This window comes from Tetrao urogallus (genome assembly GCF_951394365.1).
Source record: "Tetrao urogallus genome assembly, chromosome: 17".
NCBI lineage: Eukaryota > Metazoa > Chordata > Aves > Galliformes > Phasianidae > Tetrao > Tetrao urogallus.
The window spans coordinates 5,812,549-5,839,207 of NC_136830.1; the positions used below are offsets into that span (position 1 = coordinate 5,812,549).

General features: G+C 39.7%; 1 protein-coding gene across 1 annotated transcript in view; it reads right to left on the minus strand.

Annotated features, from left to right (window-relative positions):
- Nucleotides 1–20,230, minus strand: part of CLIP1 (CAP-Gly domain containing linker protein 1) — a gene marked incomplete at both ends in the record, with an annotated part of 52,157 nt that extends 31,927 nt beyond the window's left edge. The window contains 8 exons of the mRNA XM_079543854.1: nt 1,382–1,414; nt 2,504–2,564; nt 4,750–4,853; nt 5,219–5,416; nt 7,407–7,623; nt 8,625–8,749; nt 18,935–19,506; nt 20,137–20,230. Of these exons, the coding sequence (XP_079399980.1) occupies nt 1,382–1,414; nt 2,504–2,564; nt 4,750–4,853; nt 5,219–5,416; nt 7,407–7,623; nt 8,625–8,749; nt 18,935–19,506; nt 20,137–20,230 (1,404 nt within the window). The remainder of the gene's footprint in view (nt 1–1,381; nt 1,415–2,503; nt 2,565–4,749; nt 4,854–5,218; nt 5,417–7,406; nt 7,624–8,624; nt 8,750–18,934; nt 19,507–20,136) is intronic.
- Between the last annotated feature and the right edge of the window lie 6,429 nt (nt 20,231–26,659).

The following is a 26,659-nucleotide window of genomic DNA, read 5'->3' on the forward strand; positions in this document are numbered from 1 at the left end:
TGAATAGAAAAGAAAAACAGAAAAAGAAAAGCAATAAATGAAGCATCTTCCCTTTCTCCAAAGTTCTGCAGTTAGATTAAGAGAGAGAGGGAAATGGGACAAGCCTTACTCTGGCTTGAACCCTAAAGAATTCTACTCAAACCAAATGTCAGAAAGCAGTCATCAGCTATTTTCAGCATTTGTGTATTCTAGCTACTTTCACATCAAAATAAACCTTTGGTTACGTTCTCCATCAAAAAGTCAAATTGTGAAATTGTGCTGAAGCCATAAATGCTGATAATCAATTCTAGGGTAGGGGCAAGAAGACCTTCAGTCCCTTCGTGCTGGGATAACAATCACAGAACATGACTGAGATTATGAAGCATTAGCCTGGAAACAAAGTGATCAGCCATCCTCTCCTTCAGAGAGTGAAGATGTCCATTTTAATGGAAAAAATTAGAATAGGGAAATCAGGAGTAAAGATAGGATTAAACAAGGAGTGCACAAAATGAGAAAAAGAAAGGGCACATGCAGATTTACTTCTAACACACCGTGAGCCTGATTGGAAGAATAGAGGAGACCCGGATCGCTGAAGTAGCTTCGCAAAAGGAACACCTAAGAATGCACAGCAGGAAACCAGTTTTAGTCTTGAGAACTTCCTATCTTGGCTGGGGATGCAGCAAAGGAGGCAGCCTGTGATAGTTCTTCCTAAATCCAATCAGAGAAGGCATTTAAATTCCACTATTCTGAGCTACGGAAGGAAGAGGGCTGCTTTAATGTCTTGTAAAGCAATTCCTGTTATCTAGTTGCATACATTTGTCTTGCATAATTCACAGGGAAGGTACATGAAGATACATTAAAATAGACAGCTTTGTACACTAATTTTTAAGATGTTTTTAATTATCACTCCCCTGAGCATTTTATGCCAAAAAAGCAAGGAGAAAAAAGAAACATTTAAGGGGAGCTGGGGAACATTCTGTTTTTTTCTTCCTCAGAAAGAAGAACTGGATCATTGCTTACTGTTGAACAGCAGTAGGAGCTTGTAGGAAAACAAGCAGGATTTTGTGAAGCAGCTAAAATCCTACATTTAAATGAAAGACGTTTCAAGATCCCAGGCAGCCTTTTTCCACAAGCTCCTATACTCTCCAATCAGCTGCAAAGGTTTTGACCCCAGAGAACTCTGACTTCATTTGCCCTCTCTGCAGTCAGTGGGGATTACAACGTTTAGTCATTACACACATTCTTTTTGATAAATGTTGTAATTGCTCTGAAAGCAACATGCACACAAATACTAGAGTCAATGTTTCAATAACAGATTATGCAGTTAGTGAATAAGTATAAGCATTTTCTGCACACAATCTGTTAACATGGGATGTCTCTGCACATTTAAGTGCCTTCTTACATTTTCTGGATCTTCCGAAATCTGCCTCTTTCGCTATTAGTAAAATTAAAACACAAATCAACAAAAAAAAATTTCACCTGCAGACTTAGCACTTGATCGTTCCAACATAAACAACAGGATACGCTTCATTATCTTGAATTCAGCTTAAATTCTTGAAACTATGCTGCTTGACAAACCAGTCTTTACAATGGTTTGCCATGACCAACAAAAAATAAAAAACTGAAAGTTTCCATGGACTAAACAATAAAAGGAGCATTCTATGGAGAGTCTACATAGGTATCTTAAAATGAATGGAAGACTAAAATAAAAGAAATGTTATATGAAATGAGTCATTTCCATAAGGCTAGCACTTTAATCATAAATGGTTCACAGGGATATGTGTCAATTAATTTGGTTATTTCTAGTATTTTTCAGATTTAAACAACAGTAGAGTAGAACTAAAATATCTTGCTTTTTAATTTGACATTTGGAGTTAAAATTGGCAGTGTTCAAATAGTTGACAGTAAGGCTTCATCAGATGTTTCCTAATCTGACTGCATAATTACAAACCATTATTTATGCACACCTAAATGGCTGTTTAGATTGTGTACACAATGGATCTCCAGAGAGAACATTCTTCTGTTAATAAATCTTACCTAAGGAAAGTACATAAATAATTCAAAAAACTTAGGCCAAGTCAAATGGGCTGCCTTGCCTTCAATACTCATTTTCAAACATATAAATACCTAATTGTCAGTTTCATAATTTTAAGATTATATTTTTTTGGTGCTTACTTTTAAGCCATCAAAGAAACATCAGTAAGGTATAATATATCATAATAAAAATATTTTTTAAATTGAGTTTTCTGTGAATTGAATTATTCTAAACAAATATGGCCATTCCATAGTAAAACCCTTCCTATAACTGAATTATGGGCGTGATTGTGCAGTTTCAGGACTGTTAGCTTAATCAGGGACTGCAGAAATGGGAAGCACTTCCAGGCGCTTTGCATACATTTGGACCACTACTGCATCAATTAATCATTCCTGCCTTTGTCTTCTGAAGGACAGCATAATTAAGAGGAACTGATTGCATTTCTCTGTCTTACTACATATCCTGTTTACAAAGCTGGAGATATTTTACCTCTAGGTCTCCTTTGGTAATGGATTCTTCTTCCACTCGGAACTGAAGATCTTCAACCTTCCTGTGGGGACAGTTGATTAAAATTCAGATAACTTTGAAGGAAAATGCATTCCAGCTCACTTTTCCATGGACAATGGACAGCAAAGCACCAGAAACATGACAACAGCAGAATAATTTTACAAAGAACACTAAAGAGGAGGAAAACTGTTGTCATTAAAGCACAACTTTAAAGAAGCAGTAGTCCTACAGCTCTATGAAAAAGGTATTTTGTTGCAGTTTCTGATGAGTTAGAAAGAAAACCTCTACATCAGCACTATTTCTTTCACCCCCTCATCCTTCTGCACACATTCCACATGTTCTATCAGATAGGAAAACAGAAAGTTAGGAAACATCCGGGATTCCTGAGAGCCTTCCAGGAGTGTGCTGGACAACTGCATCAAAACTACCACAGACAAACACGTGCTGGTTGTCAGGATGGACTGCAAGATGCAGGCTGGAAATACCTGCAAAAAGCACGGATACAGCTTGCCTTGCCCATACAGGAGTTTTAGAAGGAGAATCACACCATCAAATGTAGAAGTGCTAAGCTGGTATTTGAACTGAAATAAATGTTTTTTAAAGTTCCTTCTTCCTTCCCCAAGTCTGGCATACCCCAGCGAACAAGGGGACAGATCTCCTCCTTTAAACACAGTAAGATGTGGCAAAGGAATTGACAAAGATGCCTTCTTTCCTTTGAACTATGCACACTGCTGGTGCATGGAGCTTGGCTGACCAATGTAGAAATCATTGCATCAACGTGTGATACAAGGGACAGACGACTAAAAAAAAAGGACAATTACAACTTACTATATTCATGGAAGTGGGTATCACCCCTGTGCTATGGGAAACAGAGGACTCAAGATCATTTGACTAAACGTTACTGCTGAGACTGACTCGAATACACATTACAGAGCTTTCAAAGTAAACACACCTAGAGTGACTAGGAGGAAGGAGAAATACTGCTCTGCTGAAGCCATGAACTGGCTATAAAACGTCACTTCAGCTAATGGGTCGCAGGCATACACAGCACTGTTATGCTGCCTAGCAACACACTGAAGGTGAGCTCAAGGCCATGGAGGACTGCGGAAAAACAGACCCCCCCAGCCTGGCATCCAGTGAGAAGAGGTTCACAGCCAAGCTAATGGAGGTGCTGCAAAGCTTTTAAAAATTGTTATTACTTAAAATTAAATATTAAGAAAAAAATCCACAAAATAAAACAACAAAAAACCCACACTGCATCATTTTGTAGAGATCATAAAAGTAATTCCATACCCAACTCGACTATTTCGAAAATTCAGTGCAAGCAGGTCCAACAAAAAGGAAGCGTGCAAACTGTCAGGGAATTGCCCAGGCTTAACACTGCACGTTCTCCTCTGTGTGTCCTAGTTTTAGGGAGGCCTTTCAGAGAGGCTGACATTGCAGGGGAGAACACCAGTCTACAGAGCAGGTTCACAATGGGTTTGGTTTCTAAACGGAGTTCAGCTTTTCAAAAGCACTCGGAATGCATCAAAACAATGCACCAGATCATTTCCTCAAGCAGCTTTGTACATCTACTTGATAATCTCAATTCTTTTCCTCAAATCGTTAAGAACATCAATTAGAAAAGACACTAAAATTGAGGGCTTTGATGATTTCCTGTAAGCTACAGACTCGGTGTGGAAGCACATGAAAAGTTATAAGTTATTCACAAGAGCACTAAACTGTAAATTCCTAATCCAGCACTGGCAGGAAATGGGATTATGAAAATTTTCACTTTGAAGAAGTGTTTCTGAAAGATGAGGCATGATCCATTTGTACCTTCATAAAAGTAGGAACAAAATCCATCGCAACTGAAGGCCATACTAGAAGGAATAAGTTCCATGAAATCCATCTTCCAACAACAGTTACAGCCTCTAAACAAGTCCACTCGGCTTGTTACACAACCAATGCCAGCTACCAAATCTGAGTGGATGTTCAGTCACCAAAAAAATTCCCTCTACCAGCTGTAATTCATCACAGTACAATTTTCTTTGGGTTTCTTCCCTCATCGAATTTAAGAATTTATTTTTAATATTAACTTCAATGAGCAGAAATATTGTTTTATACAATAGCTTCTCATATCTGTATTATTTAAGATTTGTTTCACGTTTGCAAGTCACAAAGCATTTACTTTTAATGCAAAGTTTGTTTTATTAACAGCTACAGTAATGAAGACAGTTTTGGGTTACCTTTTCTCTTCCTCGAGCTGATTGAGAAGCTCCACTTTCTCCCTATCAGCAGCCTCCACCATAGCTCGCAGCTGGTCCATTTTTGCTTCCATCTCCAGTACATGCTAATCACCAGGAATAAGAACAAAATCTAAGACAAACATGATATGATTTCTTTTTGCAAGTTATGTATTTATACCTCAGTAATCACAGAGTGGTAAAGGGATGAACGAAGAGGCAGGAATGTGATACTCAAAAGATGCACATAACAAAAGAAAACATCGCTCACTGAGATGTGGAGAAAGGTTTAACCAACATTTGTTAAATGTCACAGGTTGGCTCTTATCAAGCCAAAGCTCCCACACAAAAGATCTCGCAGGTTTAGAACATCGCTCTTACTCTCAGACCTTTTCAATTAGAAAACGCGATTTGGGGAATGAAGTCAATTGTTTCACAGTCTGTGTTTTAAGAACAGCAGCATTGCTCTTACCCGGTCGTGTCCATCTCGAACAAGTGCTAATTCCTGCTCTATTTCCCCCACGTGACTGGTTGCTTTTGCAACTTCTGCCCTCTCCAGGTCCCTTTCTGCCAGGAGCTGCTCAATATGCTGCTGCTTCTCTTTCAGTGCCTCCTGCAGGGCTGTGGTACCAGAAATCTTTCTTGCATACCGGGAGGATGTTTCTGTCAACTTCACAAAGCAAGGACATTAAAAACTGTTCTTTATCAAGTGAAAACCAGGGATGTCTCCAAGACTCTACAAACATTAGGGTTAGAGAAACAACTGTTTTCTGTAACCTATCGTAATTTCTCCTCTAAGTATTTTATTAAAGGGTTGTTGTTTTTTTGTTGGTTTTTTTTTTTGCTTCACCTTAAATTACTTATTTTGGGAATTTAACAATAGCCATACCTATGTATTAAGTTTGTTTTGTAACAACCAGCAGGCAGCACATAGGAGACAGAAGGACTGAGGCGAAAAACAAAGGCTGGCCTCAGTCTGAGGCAGGTTTGGTAGACGCACACAGAGACAAATCCATTAGCTTTCCATGAAGTTTTTTTGCATTAAAAAAAGAAAGGTATCTTTAAAGCAAGTAAATAACATTGCCTTTCTTGTTACCAAGTCATTATCTTGGGTCAACAGCAACAGTATAACATTTCCAAATGCTCTATTAAAAGCTTTTGGAAATCCAACTAGCATTTTGTGCCTCTACTATGGCAACAAGACATTCAGGGTCAAGGTGTTTACCTTGACTTAAAAAGCTAGCTTCACAGCTAATACCTCCTGAAGTACATTGGTATCTGATTAAAACATTCATTTCTATCCTTGTAATTAAGGTTCTTCTGGAAAAACAAAACAAAACTGAAGGATTAAATGTTAAGAGTATAGCTATAAATGAATTAATCTGTAGAACTACAGCTAGGATGAACCTGAATGGCCCCAAACATGCAAGAGGCGGAGGGCACAACACAGCATAAAGTAAGTATACTGAAGACATTCACAAAGTGTGTCAGCTTTACTGTCAGCCCACAAATGGCCACAAGCATCCATTCCTGCAGCGTGAGGTAGTACTGAGTTCAACAGGTTCAAACTAGGGGGCACTCTGTAGCTAGGAGTACAATTTCCAGACTGGATTAAGTTATAAAGTCCCTCCATTTGTGCCAAATAAAAATCTGTATGCTTGCTGTGATGAGGTATTAACCCCACTGCCCTGACCAACTGCTGACCTCTGCTCACTCATAATCTGCTTCAGTTTTGAAGGACTGTGGTACATCACCTCTGTCCTGTACCTGCTGGTCAGTGGAGCAGTATGTCAGACAACCAGATACAGACCACTGGGAGTCAGTGATCTCCTTCCAGTCAGATGTACTTATGCACACTGATTTAGGGGAAAAAAAATAAATCTAGGGTGGCTGTAGAAAAAAAACCACAATTATTTCTATGCTTTTAATTGCCTTGAAAGAGAGGCTTAAATTCAGCTTTCCCAGAACATCACCATTTTACTGCTGTAACCCAAGATTAGGACATTTATGTAACAGTAACTTAAAAAGAACCCATAGTAAGTGTATTAGGTGGAATTAGTGTGTTAGAATTCACCCAAGCCACTGAACTTTGCAACATCTCGTCTAGATGAATTCAAGGGATTAAAAACCAAATCAAAAAGAAAGAGGCTTCTTGTCAGCAAAGACTTGATAATTGCTACTTCTGTATTTCCCAGCTGACTCATCTCTTTAACAGCAACAGAAAGCCTTTTACATTTTTGAAAATTTGAAGATTTCCTCAATGAAACAAGTTATGCTATGGGAGCTTTAGTGCATAGCAGATCCTCAAATACAAACCCTATATGACAGAGGCAGTGCTAGGAAAAATGAATTGCTAAATGCAGATTTCAGTCATAGAACACTGATGCCTTGTTGGCATCACAAGCCCCTTTCTTATTGCAATAACTCAGTTAGCCCAAATTAACTGTATGAGCTTAAATATTCAAATACTCAGCTACTCTTCAGGGCTAGCTAAGATTTTCTTCCTTCATGCATGCTTTGAATGAAAAAGAACACAATTAAATGCATACTGTACTCTCTCCAAGATGTGTTCTATCCTCAATTTATGCAAGACCACAGGCCAAGTGCCACGTGGATTCCTGCTTGGGAATGTAAAGCATGCAATAGAAAAAGAAGCTTACTAGTCCTGTACGGCTCGGCTTGCTGCTTACTGAAGATGCCACAGAACTGAGAGAACTCAGGGAAGATGCACTTGGGCTTCGTTTCAGGGCTGCAGGAGTCGCAACCACTTTTCGCACCGTTGTCTTTGCTTTTGCCGGTGTAGTCGATGGGAATCCAATCTTTGTAACTTTGTGGACAGGAGCAAACAAACCATATTTTGGCTGACACTGAAAGTACCTTTAAAAAATAAAGCAAACAGGTCAGAGTACTAATTTAACTTCTGGGTTTCCATGTACACAATCTGGCTTCACAAAGACTTCTGTTCAGTAGCGTACCAGTAATAAAGGAAAAGGTAACAGCTGCTGACAGCCTCATCTATATTAAGTTGCAATTTTTGTGGTTTTTTTTTAGCAAACCAAAAAACCAGTGGAATTGGTAAAGGGCTCTGATAGGCTGCAACAACACTCTCACAGAGCATTTCAGAAATGCAACAGGAAGAACCCCTTTCGTGCTCAGTTTCCTACAAATTCCATTCAGATTTGAACTTTAACACACACATCCTTTCTCTCTGAGCTGCCAGCAAAGAAAGTGAGAACAGAGTTAAAAATAAAATCAGGCTATAATTAAATTAATAAGCTATATATTTCACATATTTGATTATAGAGAAATTACAAACAAAAGGCATCTAAAATTTGAAGCTGTGATCATCCATGATAAACTGTCTTTATAAAGGGCAGTTCCTTGTACCAAGTGAGAAATAAAGGTCACTTGTGATAAGAATTAATGCTTTCTGAAAGCATCTGTGTGGTTACCAGTCTTTAAAATGAGGCTGTGGGAGCTTTCAGTTCATGTAATGTGTGACAATTTCCCTTAAATCCAGCTTTTAGACATCTAGAGGTATTTTCTTAACTGAGAATTCATTCCAAGATGAAGAACCAAGCAGAAGTTCAAAAAGCAGGAAATTGTGATTTCCATTACCAATCTATGAATAAAACTCATGTGGATATTAGGAGAGATCAACTGTTCCTGTAAATGTGGGGTTGATGCAGACTTTCAGAGAGGTGCAGTTGTCACAAAATTTAAATCAGTGTGTAAGGATCCCCCTCCTACCACTGCAGTCAGGTTCACAGCCTAACTACTCCTGATGGAAAGTTACATGTAAAACACTACAAAAAGAACATGATGAAACACAGAAACACGAGATCTTGGAGGTGGCTGCTATCTGATGATAAACTAACCTTGTTCCAGCAACAGCTCCATCATTCTTTCCCAGAGGTTCATCCAGCTCTACTCCACACCATTCTCCTTTAGCAAAGTCAGTTTCTCCCAAGAAACGCACAACTCCAGCTTTTGTTCCACCCACCTGAAACAAGAAGGCACACAACCATTTTTAATGCATTACAAATGAAACACACAATCCAGTGGAAAAAACAATCACTACAACCACATTCACAAATCACATTAATGATGTGACCACTTTTAATTCAAGCTGCATATTCCTTGCCTATAGATTTTGTATTAATACACTGAAGAAATGTGCACAACCAAATTGTCTGGAAAGAGAAAATGAATAGTTCAGAACCTACAAGCATAACTCCCTTGCATTAAGGAGAATTTAAACAGAGCATAATGCACAGCGTAATTTAAACTGACAAAATTGTAGGTGTTGATTTAAACAGCTATTTGAGTTCTCAGGGAGCAGTGGGTTTTTCCCTTTTTTTTTTTTTTTTTTAACCTTTTTAAATAGAAGATTAGAAATCATTTGTTTCCAAACCTAAAAAACTACGTCTTTACAGCCATTGTGATCATGTTCCTTACAATGTCACTTACAATGTCTGAAAGATACAGCTTTTTATAACTCCCAGGGAAGGGAGGAATTAAATTAGGTGAAGAAAGGAGGAATTAAACAAGGTGTGACTGCCACTTGCCAAGAAAGGCAACAAGCCAGACCTGCAGGACACCTGCAGGTCAGAATGCCAATATGCTGTGCCCCATTTGTGAGCAAATCTGTTCAGCCTGTATCTAGCATTATGAAAACAGGCAAATGTTGGTGAAAACTCTCTTTTCAAGAGAGTCTGGATTCAACATGGATGTTTTCAGGGTCACTGCTTTTTTTTACTTGTATTTTCCAGCACATGTTATGTGATGAGGAATATATTTTGCAGCCTTGACAGAAAGCTTGGATGTAACCTGCTAACACAAAGACTGCATTTTTCCTTTCTCTATGCATTAAAAAGTATGTTAGGATTTTGACATCGTATTTCTTGGGGGGAGCTTCCCAGTATAACTAGAGAACTGCATGCTTCTTGTACCATAAATTAAGATGCACAATCACAGTAACTAGGTAAGTCATATTAATACATTTGGGAAGTGTTCACACAATAGGTTAACTGTGAGTAAACTGGAAATGGAGTATATTATCTTGCTTGAAAGCACCAAGTGTCCTCAAAGTACCACATCAGTGCCCAGCACATGACACATTTGTGCTCTAGCTTCTAACTCATCAGCTTCCCAGAGCTGACAGCTCTGCTGGCAATTCAAGGCTTCAGCAGATGAGTAGAAAATCCTAATCCACACAGTTAAAACCTCAGAAAACCAAGGAAGAACAATTAACCCTTTTGACATTACTAAAAGGGGAAAGCAGATAGATTTCTTTCATCCCTGTATAATGCAGCAGTTCCCTTTTCTTGTCTCATCAGAAGGAGTCTCGAAACAAGGTTTAATCTGCAGGTCACCTTTACGTTTTACTGGAACAAATTATTCTTTTTGAGAGAGTAAAAACACACAGTTTACAGTCATTGTGACTCAGCCTAATACAGTAACTAGTAGAATGTTTGGTATCTGGTGCTCTTGGCAAAGAACAGACAAACTTCCCCTCTAAGGAAAAAGGAGTACTGCTTTAGTGAGAGAGGATCACAACAACCAGAACAGACCCATGGAGCCCCGACCTCTATGTCCCTGTGGCACAGAACAAGAAAGAAGATGCAACATCATTAACAGTACTTTCTTGGAAGAACTACTCCTGAAATCCACAAATACTTACCCACTCATATACAGAACTTTTTCTAGAGGTTAAACAACACAAACAGAAGTACAAAATACGCAACAAATAAACATAAAACATCAAAATAAAATTTAACTGAGCAGCAGGAGGGAAAAATTTGCGTGTGTCTGTGCTTTCAGTGCTGTATCAGTATCACTGTCTGTGCTACCAGTCCCAACAGTCTCCAAGTTGTCCTTATACATATTCCTTTTCTAGAAACTTCTGGTGTTTTTGTGTTTTTAAGAACATCTGGATGCCATCTTCGGATGAAAAGGAAGACCGGTGTGCTGTGCGTGCGGTATTTCCCTTGTCAAACCTGCAGTTTTCTGCCTGAATAAAGTGAGTTAAATCAACAGAGGTAGTAAAGAACCCATTAAAGAAAGGAGGCAGGAAAACCAAAACAATAGCCCAGATAAGAAGTGTCCCCTGGAAGAACAGGCAGGTCTGCAGTAATACAGAAGGACTCCTCAGGAACTGCTAGCTGGCCAAGGATTCCTACTGGGGTCTTGTAGGAAGTCAGCTACAAAAATAAATACAAACCCACCACCTTCCCTTATCAAGGTGTGTGGGGTGTGCAAGACAAAGCTCTCTGAAGCACGCTGCATGCAGAGACTCACAGAGACAGGAAAGCTGCTGGGAGCTGCTCTGCCAGCTCAGGCTGTAAGTGAATCCCTCACTACGCAGAGCTGCTGCCAGTAAAACACTGGTTAGCCCTCGGTGTGGAATATGCACTCCTTTCTGTTCCACACCTTAGTCCTGCTCATTGCCACTCTCAATAAAATAATGCATGGTATTTCTGTCAGCTGCAAAGCATCCAAATCACTAACCAGGAGATGGTCTCGAAGCAAAGCTCCTGTCTCATCCCATCCCATCCCACCCCATCCCCGCCTCACAGTGTGTGCCTGGGACCACAGCCCAGTGCCCGGTGGGAGGGAGAAAACAGAGGAATTCACAACCCAGGAACATATGGGGACACACAACGTGAGATCCCAGGAGAAACAGCAATGTGACTATGCTTGTAACCATGGCACCGGGCTTATTTTTAAACAAGATGAAAGGAAGAATGCCAAAGAATTTGTTTTTTTTCCCAAACCCAGTCAAGCTTCCCCGAATAACCAGCTACTACATTTCTGGCTTCTGCAAGTACTGAAGTGCTTATCCTTACCAACAGCAGCAGCCACAGCACGCTATGGCAGTAAAGAGCTAATAGCATTGATGACACTCTAGATCTGCAGTTCTGCTCAGTTCTAAAAGCTCTGGTTTCAGATACAGGGTCAGCACCCCTCGCTGCAGACCCCTGCGTCTGCTGAAGACTTCCAGCCATTCACAGACCTCTGCCTCAAACAACAGATTTGCCTCCAGCTGCAATTAAGCACTCTGCATGTAATGCCACAACTGCTTGGAAAGCATCTAAGAGGACCATCACTGATTCCCTTGGCAGAACAATGTGAGGTGCTACAGTAAGATACAAGAAGGTAAAGGCTTTCTATGCTCAAAATTTGCTGTACACAAACAGACTTATACACAGTGCTCTGTATATTCCAATATGGAAAAAGAGAACTGTTATTTACACGATTCAAAGAGAAGCTGCTAAAGATTATAGCAAAAAATAAAAAAAAAATATATAAGACGTCGCAGTTGCCAGTGGATCTACTTCTTAGCATTGCATGAAGGACTGAAAAAGCCCCCCACTAACAGGTTCTAAAAGTTATATGGAAAAATGAGGCACCATTACCATAAAGACAGTTTTCCATGACCTTCATTCATGCCAAGGTGGGTCACTAAATAATACTTTAAAAATATATTTGTTTAGATCAGTTTTCACACCCAAGATAGTCAAGCCGTGAAATGTAAAGCAGTAACACCTGAGAGTACTTAGGTTAGGCTACTGGCCATTGTGAGGTGAAGAAATTTGCTTGGAATTTACTTTTATTATTCCAAACACATGGGAAAAGCGATTAAGTTCCATTTATCACTTTGTAACTAGGCTTACATTAATTTGCTGCAATGCAAAGTGAAGTAATAGAACAGGTTTGTAAACTTGAGGCTGTTAATAACTTCAAAAACTTTCTGATGAAAGCATGTTGGGACCAGCAAGTCAGACTTCGTGAGAGTGTCTGAAGAGCTGCACTTCCAAAGACGAGGAAAAGAGAGAAACAAAAAAAAGTCCAGAAAAAAAGAGACTGTCTAAGAAGTGAAACTGACATTAAAACTGTGTGTTTAAGACATACAAATCACTTAGAAGAAAGGATATCTTCTGCCTGAAACTTGGCCTGTAAAATGGTACCACTTACTCATGCCTAAGGACTGATACATGGTGCCTCTCTAAAGAATCATTTTGAAGCAACATCTCTGTTGTGACGTAGCCTGGGCATTTCCAGAACCACTCAAACCACAGCGTCTGTGTAACATGGAACACATCCCAACAAACACAGCATACTTGAAAAAAACCTGGATCTTCTGATCAGAATCTTCTTTCTCCTGTTTCTCAGAACTTAGAGGAACCAATTCCAGCTGGCAGAAGAAACTGTATTTAACTGATCCTTTCACCTACTCAAGGCCAGAGGAAACCATCAGGTCATCTCCACTGGCTCTCCTGATCCAGGCTTTTATATTTTACCCACTTATCTCTGTAATTACTGAACTAATGTATGTGTTGATGTTTTTAGATCAGAGCTGATAACCATAAGAAAGGTTCAACTGACAGTCTATTTTCATAGTTAATCACTCCATTATTATAAACATATTTACATTTGAAATAAAACAAATCTGACCGTGGCTTCTAGATGTTGGGTCACACTACAGTTTTATTTGTGAGATTATAGAGCTCTTCTGCAACTGGCACTCACCCTGCAGGAGCGTGTGTTGTAAGCAAGTCACCTCCAGCCTTGCCTTCATAAATGGAGTCCTTCAAACCTGTGAGACCTAGTTCACATGGGTTCTCTGACATGCAAAAGATCTGTGAAAGCACAGTGCAGCTCCAAAACCTGTGGTATACGCTATCTGTCTTCCACTTAGTTATCTGTTTGCATATAATTTAAAAGGAGTTACCTTGGAAACCTCTACTTTTCTATCAAATTTGGCCACAGCCAGCCAACAAGTTCAAAATCAAGGCCAAGGCAGACAGAGTTAATGTGCAATAAGACACAGAGACATGGTGTTATCACACAACCCTTCACTGCCAGAAGAAACTAATTCAGTAATTAAATATGATCTGCTACTGAGGCTCAATTCCTGCAGTCAGTTGATTCACAAAGGAAGCAATATAAAAACCTAACAGCAACCTCACACTCCAAAAGCCACATGTGAATTTGCCATCACAAAAAAAGCAAAGGCCGACGCTAAGTAAGTAAATAAATCAACTGTCCCCTCGCCCATCCTGTGTTGAAATGAGCAAGGACAAAGTGTTCCTGGCTATCACTCTATCTGGGGAGGCTGAGGGCGGGGAAGGGAGACAAGGTCCAACACAGAGACTGCACGAACAAACCATTAACAAAGAGGGTGGGATCTCACCTATTGCAGCCATTTTATGACAATAACTCACGTCCAGTGTAATGTTAAAAAGGAACTGCCAAAACAACGGGACTTATAATTAGCCACCGATTGCACTTTGCTGCAACAAAACGAATTTAACATCTTACTTATCCACAAGCAGGCAGGCAGGTAATGAATGTCCTGAAAAATGCTGAAGTGTAACACTAAAAGAAAGGTGCAGATTGTACAGAGAAAAACCACCAGGACAATGACATACAAATTCTATGAATATTCTCTACCCCACAGCCATGTTCTCAAAAATGTATTTTATTCAGCAGCAACCACTCCACAAATCTACATTATGGTCTCAGTCTCTAAAATACCCTGTCTAACTGTACTTACACAAATATGAGGATCACTTCTATTCTTACCATAACAAAGCCATCAGAATAGCTCAGAGTCAGCTCAAGGATAAAGGGAAAGCTGGCTGAGCAGTCAGGCACTGCGATGCATTTGCAATTACAATGCATTGGCATACCTTTGCAATTACAACAAATGAGGCTCAAGAGGGGACAGCCACAGCAGAGCACACAGCCACTGCATGTCCTCCACTTCCAAACCTTTCTTCCTTTTCTATCCCCATTTGCATCGTGGCATTCAGCATGTTACAGAAACTAGAAAACTGAGAACTTAAAAATACCACACTGACAATGCAGGAAGTCTTTCTAAAGGGAGAAACCTCTCTCTCTGTGAGAAATTCCCTTCAGTCTTGAAAGAGTGGTTTTAAGAGTGCTGGAATTTAATCACTTGACAGACTTACGTCATGTTTACTTGAAGATAAATTACACGGGTTGAAACAAATCTGACAACAATCTGCTTCAGTCTCCGCCTATTGCAGCACTGAAGAACTTGGTAAAAAAAATAGCACAAGTAATTTACACGGCACGCTGCAAAACAGAGACAATAAAAATAAATTAGGCATTATTCATGCACTGATAGTAACTTAGCAAAAAGGCCACATCAGCATACGCCTGTAAATCTGGTTTGCAACCTTCTGTGAACATATGGATGGAGGCCCAAGTTACAGCTTTTCAGCTCAGCTCAGAAGCATCAGACTGGCAGAGCACGATGAAGCTCTAACTGGTTAAATGAATGAAAGCACTTTAATCCCTTGAGAAGGCTAAGGCCCCTTAGGTTGATAAGATTTTTATTTATTTATTTATAAATACAGCATCTGCTCCCCCCAGGAAATAGCCTAAGATGCTCTCAAAGCCTCTTTAACCTTCAACAGGCGCAACAACTGTCATACAAAGCAGGTTTCCCCATTTTCTTTCAACAAATTGGGTTTTGGTTTTATCTGTTTGTTTGTTTAAAACAACTTTGCATCGGGCTGGTAAATAGCAAGTGTTTGCAATGCCTGGGCAAACAGTTTCTCTGGCTGCAACTCAAAGAGGAAACAGAAACCAGCTTAGCCTGGCAGTAATTAGTTTTCTGAATTAGTCTTCAGCCAGACCTATTCCCTCCCTACCTGCTTTACTACCTGGTGACAAGAACTCTTCCGCTGCACACGGGAAGAGAAGGAAGACAAGAGAGATCACTTTCTGCATAAGAATTGTTATTTATATTAGCTTTACAATGCTGAAACTGTAGCCTAGCTTTCAGTAGGCAAATGGCCTACAGTTATGTTAAACTTCGCACTCTTTTGTCAAGAACCAGTAACGGCCCAACCTGCACAGTGGAGGAAGCACAGACTTCTCCACCAACATTTCCTACTTTACAGCAAACCCCAAATGTGGGATCGGGCTGCTCAATGTTCTCTCTCTAACCACTAAATCATATCCAGATTCTAGAATGTACTTCAGCTGTTAAGAATGGAAATTATGGTTAAGACAGAGCTATTTGATTACTCTCTGCACTAATGACTTTTCCTTTGGTTCAGCTATTTTTTCAGGAAAAGTTACACATCAATGAAAAGTTGAATAAGAACAAATTACAAATCAGAATGCACAATTCTTTTTAGCACGTATCTCATCTCCCCATATTTCCAAAACTCCTACATGTTAATGTGAAGTATTTCATAATACTTATTAGAGAAAGGAAAATTACTGCTCAGCTTTGAGTCAGCCAAGCAATTAAGTATGAGCTTGGTGAATTTAGCTCAGAGATACTGGGATGTGAGGAACAGACTTGTCAGAGATTCCCAAGACAGTTGGGGCTTGCGTGCTCTTTTCACCTAGTTGTCTTTGAGGAGTAAATGATAGAAATCTGAAATATGGCTCTTTCTGCTGTGGAATATCCATGTAGAGGTACACTACTTCAGCTTGTGTGTTCACTACATTTTGATTTGCTTTCACTTTGCTTTGACTCCTCTAGAATCTCTGGGAAGAGAACTAAAAAATCACAACTACGTGAATTGCTCCACCATTTTCAAGTTTTCCTTACAAAAAAAAAATATGACTATGAAGAACTACATTGATTTAATGGCCTGGAACATGTTCTCTTCAAATTGAGGGGAACAAAAAAAAAAAAAAGAGAGCTGTAGCTGACTTGCAGCAAATCTACTGCAAGCATTCTTCTGCAGCCACCTGCTCAGTGGACTTACCACACACCTTTAAGCACTTCCTGTTTTGATATTTAACTTTTTTTTTTAATGTCAGATATCTTAGAAAAAGAAAGCCTGCACAGCAATGCAAAGCTTTCTGCACCTTTTCATCTCCACATCTGCTGCATTGCTCAATGCAACCTAGCATGGAATGCTCTCAGGCATTTGAGAATATGCAGGTGATCATCTCTCAAATTTGTGTGCTTTCTCCTGTGGAATTTCTTTTCTCAGAGCAGCATCTGAATGAGAATCCCATATTGTTTGTGTCACCACTGTTCTTCCTAAAGGTAATGGAATTAAGGAAAGATCTTTCAGGATTCTTTCTTTGTACCTAAATAACCAGGAATGGAAATGTAACACCAGAAACCTTGTTTATTACTGACTCTATATCACTTTCCCATAGAAGTTGGGGGGGGGCTGCACATGTGGGACATGTAGATAATCCTAATTTTCAATGCACGTTGTGACACAATGCAAAAACAGCCCTGACAATTTGAACTGAAAAATGTTCCAATAAAGCATAACTGCTGGGAAATGCTGATTTGTCAAGCCTGAAATGCTTTGAACACAGTATTCACAGGATCAACAAGCCTCAGTCAACTTTGTGTTTTTGTAATACAGAAAAGAAGCAATTGTGAGATATATAAATTGGTAAACATGCTTTGGCATTTCAGCATTTCTTAGAATATCCTCTTGCTTCTTGATAAGCCAGACTGGGCAGAAAAACCTTGTATGATTTAACTTCGGTTGCTTTAAGTATCATCGAAAACCAACCAGCTGCTAAGAAAAAATCTGAACAGATTAATTCAAGGTAAGTCTGATTAAAAACATTCTAAAATCAAAGTTGAAGAAAAAACCCAACAGATTGAAATACTCCAGTGCAACACTCCACACCCTAAGATCACACGCAAAGATCAACAAAGTTGAGCCACATCTGAAGTCCATTCTAGAATATAATCTTAGCTAATGAGCTGTGTCTTACCCATACATGAATTTGCCCTTGAGGACACACTTTTCCAGTTAAGCATTTTAATAAGACTCCCAAATGAGCTCTTGTCTGTCATGAATTCATTGTTCTGCTGAACTGCAATCTTACTCTGCTGGAGGCTCACTGTTTTTGAGATACAGTTCCCAGCAGTTGTTTTCCTCATATCTGTAATCAGCACAGCACAGCTAAGAACTTTCACTAAGTATTCAATAGCAGTCAGTCCGAGCTGCAAGAAAGATGAATGTGGGCAGCATTTATTCGTTAGAGATTAGCAACAGCACAGTCAGGTGGCAGCGTGTCTCAGATCCAGGAGCTTGGAGGGGAAGTCCTGTGCTGAGTACAAACACCACCAAGCCTCTCATCTCCTTGTGTAACGTGTTACCTAAAAGTTACTGCTGTCAGTGTAAATGTGAAACAAGTGAGGTGCTGGGAAGTGCTGCAGTTAATCTGAAGAGCTACAAAAAACCAGGAAGGGTTAAAAACCAATAGACTTGAACCCTGTCCATTTAACACTCATATTCCTGTGCACTTACACAGGCATGTAAATTATAGATATGCATCACTGTCACGCTGTGCTAGGAATTGCCCCAAACCTCAAACTACTACTTGATGACTCAACAGGAAGACTTAAGGCAAACGGGAAGCAGGGAGGAGGAAATACTAAGTTTAATATTTTCTATTTAAAAACCAGAATTTGGGACTTTACTAAAATCAAACTGCGATATGAATGGTGTATCTTCATTCCCACTGCCATTACAAGAAAACACATGCCAGCCCATATAACATTCATACAAACAGAAAAGGTACACAACACAATTACTTAAAAAAAATGCTTAAAGCAGCAAAACTTAGCTCCCTTTGCAAAGAATGAAAATGATACATCAGCAGAAGCATTATGGTTCTGAATTTAGGAACAGCAGCCAAGTAACATAACACATCACCAACAGAACACGTAAATCCTGGGTGATCAGTGGCATTATATGACTACTCCTGTTGCTGCCTATCACTACTCGAGAGAACAATCAATTATTGAACTGTTAGCTTTCTAAAGACACAGCCCTGAATAGGGCAGGAGAACTGCATAGAAATCTCTCACAAGCTCAGCTTTTACTTAGCATGTTTGTAATTCTTGCAGTTATGGAAAGGACAAACTACATCCAAGCTAATAAAATCATTTGGTCTTCAACAAAACACTGGAAAAACATGATAGAATAAACACTGCCAGATTAACCATTTTGTACTGGTACTGTAAAGATCTCTCTATAATATGCAAAACTGCACGGGGAGAGCATGCCTGGAGGTTTTTTACAAGACTAACCTCGAAAAGACAGAGCATAAATTTACATTACCTGAACCAAGGAAACAGAGAAGCTCTGAGCATTAGCAGAAGTTACAACTCCTTAATCAAAAAGCAGACTCAGTAGCAGCGGGGAAATCTTACCAGAACTCGATCTCCAATTTTGAGCTCCCTTTCTCCTTTCTTTAGTGATCCAGCTTCAGACAGATTTGATACAGATCCACTTGCAGTTTTTGAAAGATTGCTAAACTGAGCAGGAGTAGAATGTTCTTTAGCAGCAAGTGGTGATGTTTTCTGTGGAATTCCTGTTGGGGGAAGTGCAGCAGGGGACGCGGACACCGCACTGGCAGTTGATGTGGAGGTTGGTGATGTAGCTCTAGATGCATGAGCTGTCTGAGTACCATTGGCTTCCTCTTCTGTCAGCACTTTTCTTGACAATTTTGATGGTCTTGTAAATATTCCCCTCAAGGGTTCACACTGGAAATAGCGAACTCCAGCCACAGAGCCATCGTTTTTACCGATTGGTTCGTCTAGAACGATCCCTGCCCATTGTCCTGGAGCAAACTGTGTTTCACCAAGGAACTGAATAAAGCCAGGTTTATTTCCATTGACCCAAACACGCTCTCCAACTCTGAAATCATCCACAAAGTCGTCGTGTGCGTCTGCAGTGGTTGTGCTTGAGGACCTGTCACTGGAAGGTGCCTTTTCTGCTGGAGCTGGAATTGAGCACCATGAGAAAGCAACAAGAATCAAATACACTCGTAATTCAGAAAAGTTGTATCTCGAGACTTTCTGCAATTTGCAAGCTTGTTTTAGGGTATTAAAAGTATTTTACATGTTTAACCAATTCAAAGAATTATCAAATGTTACGTGCAATTATGTTGTCTGAACACTATAGTGCATCCTTTTAAACACAGTTATTTCAGGGAAAATGTTCAACAACAAAGGTAGGTTTGCTGTACTTGTAGAAGTGTGGTTATCTCAGATAACAACACTGCTAATGTACTTAATACTTACAGCAGATACTTTCCCTCTACCTGTAACATGCTGAAATCTTATCAGTTAGAGAAAGCAGGGATATGCCAGGATTAAAATGGTTTTCCTTGTGTCTTTTTTATTTTTATCCCTATGCTTTCAACAGTGCAGCATTTGAAAAAGTTTGTTTTGAACCAAGATTGCATTCAACTATTGAGATTTTTTTTGCATGTTTAATAGGCAGTTTTGTTAGATCAGAAGTACAAGCAGAAGTGTTCTAGCATAAATACAAGGAATGTTGTGGGCTCATAGATTTCACCGCATTTTTTGTTGGAAGATGAATAAGGGAAAAGATATGAAATATTCTTTACCAGTTGCAACAGATGCAGGTGCTTTCAGTAACGTACTTCCATGCTTGACGGTCTTTGATGGAGCCTTAAGTCCACTTGGTTTTAACATACTCATTTTTCTGTGATACCAGCGTTAACCCTCTTTGTCTACAGCAATTACCTCTTTCCCAACATGGATACAATAGAATTGTCTCTGTCCTCCAACTCTAGGGTAAACCTGTATAGAAACATATTGACATGAAAGAAAATCAGTATTTTAACTCCTGTAGAATATAGAAGTTAATATATAACTCAGTGTAATGAATGCTGCTGCGTTCATCTTGAGCTTTAAACTAAGAGGCTATTTTAAGAAAGAAAAACAAAGTCCTTAACAGCATTACTAACAACATTACGCAGAGATATAACTGCTCTGCGCACTCTACTGCTTTCAGTCACATTTTTCAAGCGTTGCAATATCCCAGCAAAAATAACTTGAGACCAGAAAACTAACTGCAAGAGGGAACAGGGAATGTCAAACAGAGAATGTTAAGCTAAAAGGAGCAACACTTTTAAGAGCTGGAACCAAAAAGCTAAGGGCGATCAGCAGCGCGAGGCAGTGGGAATCGCATGTCTGAGATCACAAGGCATGTTGGCTCACAGTCCCAGCTACACTCTGGGAAGAGCAGGAGGGACGGTTCCCCGCGTGGCCGACTCGGACACCAGCTGTAAGGTTTGCAGGGAACAGTGCCACCAGGTTTTTGCCACAGAAGGCATCTTCCTTCTGACACAAAAGCTTTAGCAAAGCTTTTTCATCTGTACTGTGAATTCAAAGGGCACGAATCTAAACAAAAACCTGGACGAAAAAGGAAACACGGGCATGGGGCAATGAACTGTTTGCTCAACAGTTTGCTCAGGACATGACAAAGATGAACCACGAAGCAGCTCCCAGCCCTGCCATGCACTCAGCACTTTGGCAGCCACCCCAGAGCTGCCCAGTTGCAGACTGCCCAGAGGCACGGCCAGCAGTGCTGGTGTACACACAGCACACACCATGCATTTCAGGACAAGAGAAACACTGCTCAGAGAAGGGACTGCTGGAAGGCAGCCATACAGACTAAAGAAACAAGACATCCATGTCTTTGATCAGGATAAATTTTCTCTCTCCTCTATTATTAATTACCATTACAGTAATGGTAAAATAGTACGTTAGTGCTCCTAAAAATCAATTCACTGTGAAAAAGTGTCAGTCACACCGCCTTGTGAATCTAAACAGCAAAGTGAAACACTGCTACGGCTATTTCAAGATTGGCTGTGCCAAATTCAAGTCATTTTCCTAACAAGTCTGCAAAAACACTATACTTTAATTAGTATTAATTACCACCTTGGCCGCATGATTTATCTACGGTTTAAGTCATACTCCACAAAAACTCTAAGTAGCACAGGGCAGATTGCTGAACACTTTTTCTAGCAGTGCCAGAAGTATGTCACACACCCATCTGCAGAGCTACGGCTACCAAAGAGACATTTCTTCATCGCTTTTGCAAGACGCATAGCAGTTTACTATTAGCATTTAAGTGAGAGCTCTCACGTTCACAAACATGAAAACAAAGTTGTCTGTCCAAAATCAAAGCAGAGGGACGGACCATAAATGTGAGTAAACTGCAGAAGAATTGATACACACTGTTATACAGAAGAAAAGCAGAGGACCACATAAGGTGTCACTCTGGACACAGGACAAGCACTTGGTATTTTCCTTGTACTACACACCTTCCTTCTCTGATAAATTGGAGTGCATCATATTTTTCCGTATTCTCATCTTTTTTCTCTCCCATACATGTGCAACTCTTCCTTGTGCTGAAGGCCCTATTTCCTGCCTACTGATGCTAGGCTCTCCATACATGCCCCTGTTTTTTTCCTCTATCCATCAAAACCCACATAACAAGGACAAGCCCACACAATAAGGAAGGACAGAAATGCAAGAAATATCAAGGTTAGTTCTTTTCAGTTCAAATACTCCTTTTCTGTTGTCAATGCAGCACTTACATTTATCCCCTGTTTCCTGACACAGCATTCAGCACTGCTCAGTTAGTAACCATTTATATTGTGCATGGAAAAGAATATTAAACAAAAAGAAAAAACAACCACGTTCAAACACCCCCCAAAACAACATCTTGTCGGTGTCAAGTAAATATTTATTAATACATGTATATAACAAGCCTTTAGGCAACAGAAAGCCAGAGCATTCTAATACTGCCTTTCCTGGCTCAGGGTCCTAATTCATATTTTAATCCCACTCTCCACATCACGGGTTATGTATCTGCTGTGTCATTTGCCTTTTTCAATACACAAGCCTTCAACTGGGTCAGAAGTAACACAACCCTCCCCACTGTCATACCCTGATTTCAGGGTTAGTGAAACTGTAGCTCAGTGCAATAAACTGCTAAAATGCGGCACAGTATGATAAACTGCTGCCTTACTGCAATAGTGAAAATGCAATTTTCTATCTTTGAAAGAGGTAGGACCTTGACAGGAGCACCTCTAAACAGAATTCACCAAACAGCACATAAGTTTTTATCAAGGGATTTTAGGCATGACGCACTTGAGTGTTTCCAAGAGGCTCCAGATGTCAATTACCTCAATGTCAATCACCTCATCCGAGTGCTTATAAAAGAGGACAGCCAGCTACTTGTCTCAATTTGTTTGCATTGCTCCTCTGAACCTTTCTCAGCTCTCCTGAAAAAAGAATTTTACCCCAGAATACAAAAGAAAAACAAAGCATGTTTTCATTCAGACCTTATATTGCCCACTAACGAAACACACATGTGAAATGCAAATAAACACGTGGGTTTGTGGCCAAGCTTTCCCAATCACTTCAGAAAACACTTAAGCCTTAGCAAAAGCAGGTTTGGTACCAAAAAGCAGTGTTCCTGCTCTTAGCTCTGCAGCAAAGCAAAACACTTTCTGAAGAAGAAACTGCCATCCACCACTGTTTCAAGACCGCATTTTAACAACCGGGCACTACAAAAGAACTACATGCATAATTACATGCAAAAAAAAAAGAAAGACAAGGTTCAAGTCTCAGCTCACTTCACTTCAGAACCCGACAGTCACTACAAGAACGTAACAGCGCCAACTGTTCTTGTAACAGAGCTGCCATCTGACAGCACGCTGCCAGCAGAGCACTCCTTCCTCAGCTCAGGTGCAGCACAAGGCTTGGTTGGACAAAACATCTGAAACTGTGACTTGATCACTTGAGGAGGAAACACTTGCAAACATCACTACTTGCAGCCACTGTGTTTCCATGGAGAGAAGCAAGCTGTCTGTCCACTTGGTGAGGGAACAAAGAGGACTTTCTAGCCCAGAGTTGTGATGTTTGAATGGACTCACGATGGACTGCATAACCCCGGTCCTCTGCAGGCAGACGCGCGGTCTGACTCTGAGCAGTGCACTCTGAGGCTGCAATGCTATTCTCTTGTGGTCTATTTGTGTAATAAAGTGAAACAATTACTTTAATCGATGATCATCCAGTACGGCCACGCATGGCTTCTACAAAACATTTCAAATTAAAAGACAGTGTTAACTCAGTTGATATCACTACATGACTGATACTGTTGGCAAATGCCTTTCAAAGCCAAAACATTGCTAAGCTCAAAAAAGAGATGGCTGCAAACTGTTAGTTCTGATCAGGATGCTAATTCTTTGCAAAATACATGTCAGTAGTAAGACAAAGAAATATGTAATAAATATTCTATAGGGGCTGTGTAGAATAGTCAGTACTGCTGAGTAACTCCAAGGGAGATGTAACCAGAGAAGATCCCTGCAGCAGTCAAGTACTAGGTAACTCAAAGACAAATTCTTATCATACCATATAATGTACAAAATAAACTGGAAAATGCATTCTGTAGGAAAATGACACAGAAAACAGATTTCAAATACCTCCACTGTTCAGAAACATGTCTTGCCTAATAAAAAAAAGTACAATAACAACTGAGTAAGAAAGATAAAAATGAAGTGCTATCTCTGAAAAGACAGCCTGAACAGCATTTTTGTAATACCCATTTTACACTCCTGATGCTCATACCACAATTGCCAAGCTTGCAAAAGCTTATGAATCATTCCTCAAAAATCCTGACAATGGTTCAGAGAAAGTAGCTTGGAATTTTGGAACCCTTCACAGTCACAAACACAACTCCTAAAATGACTGCATTCTTTAAGCAGAGTGCCAAAGCCAAATAATTTACAGTACAAGCATTTTAGGTGTGATTCAGATGTAATTTTTATCACAGCTCTAGAAGTTGTGTTTGTGGTCTCCTAGACTTGCATTACACTTCTGGGGGAAAAAAATAAAATAAAATAAAAGATGAGCGTATATAATTTCCAACAGTATTTAAAATACTGCTTTTAGATTTGAGGGTTTTGGAAATCAAACACAATTGAAGAATGCAACCATATTTTGGCTCTGAAGAAACAGCCATCACACTGCCATTTGCTTCTTGTTACCTCTTGAGGAATGCTTCTCTCTCTGCAAGAATGTGCCACATCACGGAGGCCAACTGCTGACAGGTTGAAACAGGAATGTGCCAAATTCATCCACATCATCTCCACTCCCAGAGTGGGACATATGCACCAGCACCCTCACTACAACACATGGGACATGGGGACAGAGCAGAGGCATAAACTGCAGGAAGCAGCTGGGCTCACACATTCTCCCTGAGCAGCATTTCCCATCGCCACCATCTTGCTTCATTTCCAAGAAGGAATGTGAAGTCCTCTAGGACCACATATTATGCAGCCAAATGCCTCATTTTTTGTAAAATCATAAGTGGCAGCACACCCAGGGCGGGGGAGCTGAACCTGATCCCAGAACAATTACCTCCTCCTGCTCACAATGCCTTCTCCACCAGGTTTAGAACTGTTGGAGACTGCTCATACTGTCCTACCAAATGCACTGAATTACCATCATGAATTTTTCCAAGTGCTGAATTACATTTACAATAAAATAATTCCACAGCACACATTATAAATGTCACGCTAAGCTTCAAAGTCAGTTCTGAGACAACAACTACAAGCAGTTAAACCAAAAAGTTGGATTTTGAAGCCTTTGTGCCTTAACTCCTCAGAACTTCTCCCTCTTGCAATGGTGCAGCACACTTCATAGAGCGAGCTATTTACAACTTAAAACCCATTTAAGACATAAACACAGCCATGCTGGAGCTATCAACTACAACAAGGTCTCTTTGCATCAAGCTACTGAAGGCAATTACTGAAACTCCAAGTGAACTCTCCAAACCCAATGCTCAAGACTTTGTGCAAACCCAACATGTACTGCCAGCTCCAAAACATTTACTGAACGAGCAGCAACTTCAGACTAAAACCAGAAAGAGCACTGCTGGCCTTTGATAACTAACAAAGCAAGTCACAAACAGCAAACAGTGACAGAACTGATGTAAGAGCCTCTGTACAGTCACTTTTAAATCAAACTGATTACTCAACTGCTGCTCAAGAATTTAACTGTACTGCTCAGTGACCAGACTGCAGGATGACAGAAGCATCTTCAGGTACCATCTAAATAGGAAACAGAAAATAAGCACAATGTCAGAATTTAAGATTTCAATAGAATAAGAGTTGGCATTTTAGAGTGTACATTTGATTACTCATTCAACACATGGCAATTAGAAGAAAGGGAGCATTTAAACATTACTGAGACTTCAAAAATGCGACTTCAGTTTTATTTTGTCTCTTAGAAACCATGGATTTTGATGTCAATTAAGCAAGTAATATGATGACCTGAGTATACACAAGTACATTACTACAATAAAAAAGACACCAAAATAACATAAACATTTCATTAAAAGCTGCATTATGCTAAGTGCAACTAGATCATATTTATTTGGCTTAGTAGATGCTCTGCTTACTGCCAGCACCAAAACACAAGGGCTGGTACATGTCTATCAAACCACTGCTTTATGCCTCACTTCTAAGATTAGGAAAAAAAGATGAAGTAGAACAAGTAAGCAAGAAATAAAAGGAGCCCACACCTTTCTTTTAGATCTGTTATTTACAGATACTGGTATAAGAATTTAATAATAAATAATAAATTCAGCAAGAAAATATGCAAGAATATCCCTTAGTTCACATGCAATCATCCTTCTTATAACACAAATATACTCTACTTCTGCTCATTCCAGCCCTACCCAACAAAACCCTCATATGAATTCTAGACAGGTAGACCCTTGAAAAACACAAACACTCATCCAATGGGAATCACAGATGCTGTTAAAATTCTTTCATATTAATTTGAATTTTATAAATGACATACCCTTGAAGAAGAATAAATTATCTCTGATAATTTATTAGTTATGCCTAATTAAAATAGAGAGAACAAAATCAATCGTTTGCAATTCTCAAGTACCTTCAAAGATGCTACCAGGATGACTCCAGGAAGTTTCAGCTGCATGCCATGTTTTAGTGCATGTGCAGCTCAACTCTGAGTACAGCTTACTTTGGCCACCAAAACAACACTTTTAGCAGTATCACCAATTTGATGAACATAACTTGAAACAAA